At 58.8% G+C, this 5291-nt stretch overlaps 1 protein-coding gene across 1 annotated transcript in view; it reads left to right on the top strand.

Moving 5' to 3' along the window:
• Positions 1-3361, top strand: part of OSGIN1 (oxidative stress induced growth inhibitor 1) — a 5861-nt gene extending 2500 nt beyond the window's left edge. Inside the window, exon 3 of the mRNA XM_026451119.1 lies at positions 2096-3361. Within this exon, the coding sequence (XP_026306904.1) occupies positions 2096-3041 (946 nt within the window). The 3' untranslated portion in view covers positions 3042-3361. The remainder of the gene's footprint in view (positions 1-2095) is intronic.
• Positions 3362-5291: the final 1930 nt, after the last annotated feature.

Genomic DNA, 5291 nt, shown 5'->3' with positions numbered 1-5291 from the left:
TTTTTTTTTTTTGAGACGGAGTCTCGCTCTGTCGCCCAGGCTGGAGTGCAGTGGCCGGATCTCAGCTCACTGCAAGCTCCGCCTCCCGGATTTACGCCATTCTCCTGCCTCAGCCTCCCGAGTAGCTGGGACTACAGGCGCCCGCCACCACGCCCGGCTCGTTTTTTGTATTTTTTAGTAGAGACGGAGTTTCACTGTGTTAGCCAGGATGATCTCGATCTCCTGACCTCGTGATCCGCCCGTCTTGGCCTCCCAAAGTGCTGGGATTACAGGCTTGAGCCACCGCGCCCGGCCTGCTTTTGGATTTTCACATTCTATCCCAAGCATTTCATGTGGCGATGTCACAGCATTCAAAACCATCCTTTTACATGGCCTCACAATATTCCCAAAGGCGGGTAAGCATCCCCAGTCCAGCAAATCACCAAATGCTTATTATGTGCCAGGCCTTGGGCTTAGACGTCAGAGCACAAAACCACCGCAGACACACCCCCTGCCCTCACGGCGCTGCCAAGGTTACCCAGCCCCTGCCAGCCCTGGAGCATTCATTCTTTCCATTGTGTCATTATTATAAATAACTCCGCACAGAACATGCTCTTGGGACCGTTCTGTATCACAATCTTGACAAAAACTGAGAAAGGGAGAATGGCGGCCCACAGAGATAAACTCCAGGGTCACAGACGCGCTGCGCTGGGTTGACTGGCACGGCCTTGGGGGTCCAATGTCAGCTCCTGCTACATGTAGCCACACAGCAGGTGGCACAGGACTCCCCCCTAAGGGAGTTCATCCTGAACCGTGAGCCCACAAGCTGGGTAAATTAGCTCATCTAAGGTCACACAGTGAGATACAGGAAGGTGCTAGGATGATGCCAAAGCCTGTCATTCAACCCCCACAAGAATGGGCCTGCAGTCACTGCCCCTGGAAAGAGTGACAATTAAAACAACAACAACAATAATAAAATACCTCCTGCTGCTGTGTGGGCTGGGAATGATGGTGAGTGCCTCACGTGGGAGTCTTTAAATCAACTTTTAAATTGACTACATATAGGCCAGGTGCAGTGGTGCGAGCCTGTAATCCCAGCACTTTGGGAAGCCGAGGCCGGTGGATCACTGGAGGTCCAGAGTTCGAGACCATCCTGGCCAACACGGCAATACCCCATCTCTAATAAAATTACAAAAATGAGCCAGGCTTGGCGCTGCACGCCTGTAGTCCCAGCTACTCAGGAGACACAGGCATGAGAATCGCTTGAGCCCAGGAAGCAGGGGCCGCAGTAAGCTGAGATCACGCCACAGCACTCCAGCCTGGGCAGCAGAGTGAGACTCCGTCTCAAAAAATAATAATAAAATACAATTTAAAAACTAGCTACATACAGAAAAGTACGTAACTCCTGTGAGTACAGGTTGATGAAATTTCTCAAGGCAAGCACAGAGATCAAGAAACCGACCATCTCCCCAGAAGCCCCCATGCCCTTTCCCACCAGGACCCCCTTCCCCATCCCCAGAGGTAACCCCTCTCTTGATGTCCAGCTCCATAGATGAGTTCTGCCTGTTTCTGAACTCTATAAAAACGGAATCATACCATATTTAATCCTTTGAGGTGACAGTCATAGTGGCCCATCCTCACGTGGCAGCTTACTTCCAGTCAGGTTCCATCCTAAGCCCTTTGTTTTTATCGGCTCACCAAATCCTCTCCACGACCTCACCAAATGCTCTCCATGACCTCACCAAAGCCTCTCCACGACCTCACGAAATAGGTCCTGCCACCAACATCTTCCACATTTTGCAAACTGGGGAAACAGACACAGCTCCCTGATGGCAGAGTCAGGATTCGAGCCCAGGCAGTGTGGCTCGGGAGGCTACACTCTGAACCCCACCCTACACCACCCTACACTACCCTATACCACCTCTCCTGTGGGAGGTACCCTTGTTAGCTCCAAGAGGAGACTGAGGCTTGGAGAGGTTGAATTACCTGGCCCAGTCCTACAGCTACAGCCTAGTCCAGCTCCAGGGCCTGATACTGCCCTGGACCTCTCCCATCCCACCCAGCCCCCCAACCCTTAACAGTGTCTGACTCTGGCCTCCTGCATCCTCCCCAACAGAGGCCTTCGCAACAGCCGGGCCACGGCCGGGGACATTGCCCACTACTACAGGGACTACGTGGTCAAGAAGGGTCTGGGGCATAACTTTGTGTCCGGTGCTGTAGTCACAGCTGTGGAGTGGGGGACCCCCAATGCCAACAGCTGCGGGGCTCAGGACTCCAGCCCCCTCTTCCAGGTGAGCGGCTTCCTGAGCAGGGACCAGGGCCGGCAGCCCTTCTCGCTGTGGGCCCGCAACGTGGTCCTCGCCACTGGCACATTCGACAGCCCAGCCCGGCTGGGCATCCCCGGGGAGGCCCTGCCCTTCGTCCACCATGAGCTGTCCGCCCTGGAGGCGGCCACAAGGGTGGGTGCGCTGACCCCAGCCTCGGACCCTGTCCTCATCATTGGCGCGGGGCTGTCAGCGGCTGATGCAGTCCTCTACGCCCGCCACTACAACATCCCCGTGATCCATGCCTTCCGCCGGGCCGTGGACGACCCCGGCCTGGTGTTCAACCAGCTGCCCAAGATGCTGTACCCTGAGTACCACAAGGTGCATCAGATGATGCGGGAGCAGTCCATCCTGTCGCCCAGCCCCTACGAGGGTTACCGCAGCCTCCCCGGGCACCGGCTGCTGTGCTTCAAGGAAGACTGCCAGGCCGTGTTCCAGGACCTCAAGGGTGTCGAGAAGGTCTTTGAGGTCTCCCTGGTGCTGGTCCTCATCGGCTCGCACCCCGACCTCTCCTTCCTGCCTGGGGCAGGGGCTGACTTTGCAGTGGACCCTGACCAGCCACTGAGCACCAAGAGGAACCCCATTGACGTGGACCCCTTCACCTACCAGAGCACCCGCCAGGAGGGCCTGTACGCCATGGGGCCGCTGGCCGGGGACAACTTCGTGAGGTTTGTGCAGGGGGGAGCCCTGGCTGTGGCCAGCTCCCTGCTAAGGAAGGAGACCAGGAAGCCACCCTAACACTCGGCCAGACCTGCTGGCTCCCAGGCCCTGAGAGGACAAAGATGACCACATCTCCGCTGGATGTAGGGCCCGTCCAAAGATGCCCCAGGAAGGGGCGTCAGCCCACATAGCTGACCTTTGGGGTCAAGAGGAGTAGGGATCCCAGTGTCTGAGGTGGTAACAGTGGCCGCAGGCCAGGGTCGGCCTACACCTAGGATTTGGGGGGAAAGCTGCTGGTGTGAGCTGGGATCACCAGGACCAGCTGAGCACCCAGCAGGAGACCTTCAGGCCTGCACCTTCCAGAAGCAGGTCCCAAATAAAGCCAGTGCCCACCTGCACTCACGCGTCCGAGGACTCTGTGTTCAGGGCGGGAGCTGTGTTCCCGGGACCCTGCACTGGGCTCGGGGGAAGGGGGGGAAGGGGATTGGGGGAGGAGTCCTGGGGCATGTGGTCCTGGATGAGGTCCATGACTGGGGCCTTGGGGTACAAAGGATGGTGCCCCAAGTGTGGGGGCAGTTGAGCGGGCAGCTGCACTACAGCCTGGGGGTGGGAGTGGCGGGTGTGTGCAGGGAGTGGTGTCTCGGAAGGCGCTGCAGTTCTGTCCCCCCTCCCCCCGCAGTCTGTCCCCCCTCCTCTCTGTTCTGCCACGTGGCTTCCTTTCAGTCCCTCCTGCTGGCCAGGTCCCTGCCTGCCGCAGGGCCTTTGCACAGAGGGTCCCCAGCCCAGGACAGTTTCCCGCCTTTCTTTAATTCCTCTTCCTTGGGCTCTCTCAGCATAAGAATCACTTCCTCTGGGAAGCCTCTTCTGACACAAATCCCTCCACTGCCATCACAGCAAAGACTCCTCTCATGGCCCAAGGTGCTACCTTTTCATAGCAGTTCAGTTTTTATTTTCTATTTTTTTATTTTTTTGAGACAGAGTCTCATTTTGTTGTCCAGGCTGGAGTGTAGTGGTGCTTGGTTCACTACAAGCTCTGCTTCTGAGTTCAAACGATTCTCCTGCCTCAGCCTCCCAAGTAGCTGGGATTACAGGTGCCTGTCACCTCGCCCAGCTAGTTATTTTATTTTGAATAGGGGGTTTCACCATGTTGGCCAGGCTGGTCTTGAACTCCTGACCTCAAGTGATCCACCCTCTTTGGCTCTCCAAAGTGCTGGTATTACAGGCATGAGCCACCACACCCTGCCAGCAGTTCAGTTTTAGTTGTTCATTTATTTGTGGAATCATTTCAGTGTTTGGCTCTGCCCACTTGGATATAACCTCCAGGAGCTCCAGGAGGCCAAGTACACCATCTGTTTTGTCCATTGCTACAACTCAGCACTTGGGCACCTGCCTGGCACCTAGTGGGTTCTCCTTAATTCATCTTTTAAATGAATGGGTGGATGGATGGATAGATGGGAGGATGGTTGGATGGATGGGAGGATGGTGGGTGGGTGGATGGATGGATGAATGGATGGGTGGGTGGGTAGGTAGATGGACAGACAGATGGGCGGGCGGATGGATGGATGGATGGATGGATGGATGGATAGGAGGGAGGATGGATGGGTGGGTGGGTGGATGGATGGATGGATGAATGGATGGGCGGTGGGTGGGTGGATAGACGGATAGATGGATTGATGGACAGGTAAGCGGGCGGGCGGATGGATGGATGGACGGACGGGTGGGTGGGTGGATAGATGGATGGGTGGATGGAGTGTAAAGGAAAGATGTTCTGGGGTGAAGACTGGTTCTGGGCGTTGTGTAATGAAAGGGGCGGCCTGAAGGGTCATCCACGCCCGCGGGAGGTAAGGGTCGGCGCTCGCGGGTGTGACAGGGCCGCGGTGCGTGGGCGCCGCTCCCCGGGGCTGGAGCCGGCAGAGGGCGCTCCGGGCTCGCTGGACACCCGCGCTCCGGCCCCTGCAGCGCGCCGCGAGTGGGAGGGGGGACTTCAGAAGCGGGCACAGCAGGAGACTTTTGGGGAGCAGACCCCAGGGGCGCCGCCCCGCCCCCAGGCCCCACCTACCCCGCGCCTCTGGGTAGCCCCATCAGTGGCTGCGCCCGCGCCCGCGCCCCTAGCCCTGGCGGGCAGTCCTCAGGCCCCGCGCCTGGCCGCCGGGGGTGGGGGCGGCGGGGAGCGGGCACGTGTCTCGGGGTCCGGCCGGCCCGCCCCCCGGCGCTGGCCAGTCCCCGCGGTGTCCGCGGCCGCGGGGGCAGCGGGAGAGAGGGCGGGGCAGCGCGGCCGGCGCTGGGAGGGGGTCGCGCGGGGGCGGGCCGCGGCCGGGCGGGGGTCGG

Source organism: Piliocolobus tephrosceles, unplaced genomic scaffold (genome assembly GCF_002776525.5).
Source record: "Piliocolobus tephrosceles isolate RC106 unplaced genomic scaffold, ASM277652v3 unscaffolded_27574, whole genome shotgun sequence".
Taxonomy (NCBI): domain Eukaryota; kingdom Metazoa; phylum Chordata; class Mammalia; order Primates; family Cercopithecidae; genus Piliocolobus; species Piliocolobus tephrosceles.
This window is presented reverse-complemented; position numbering and strand designations above follow the sequence as displayed.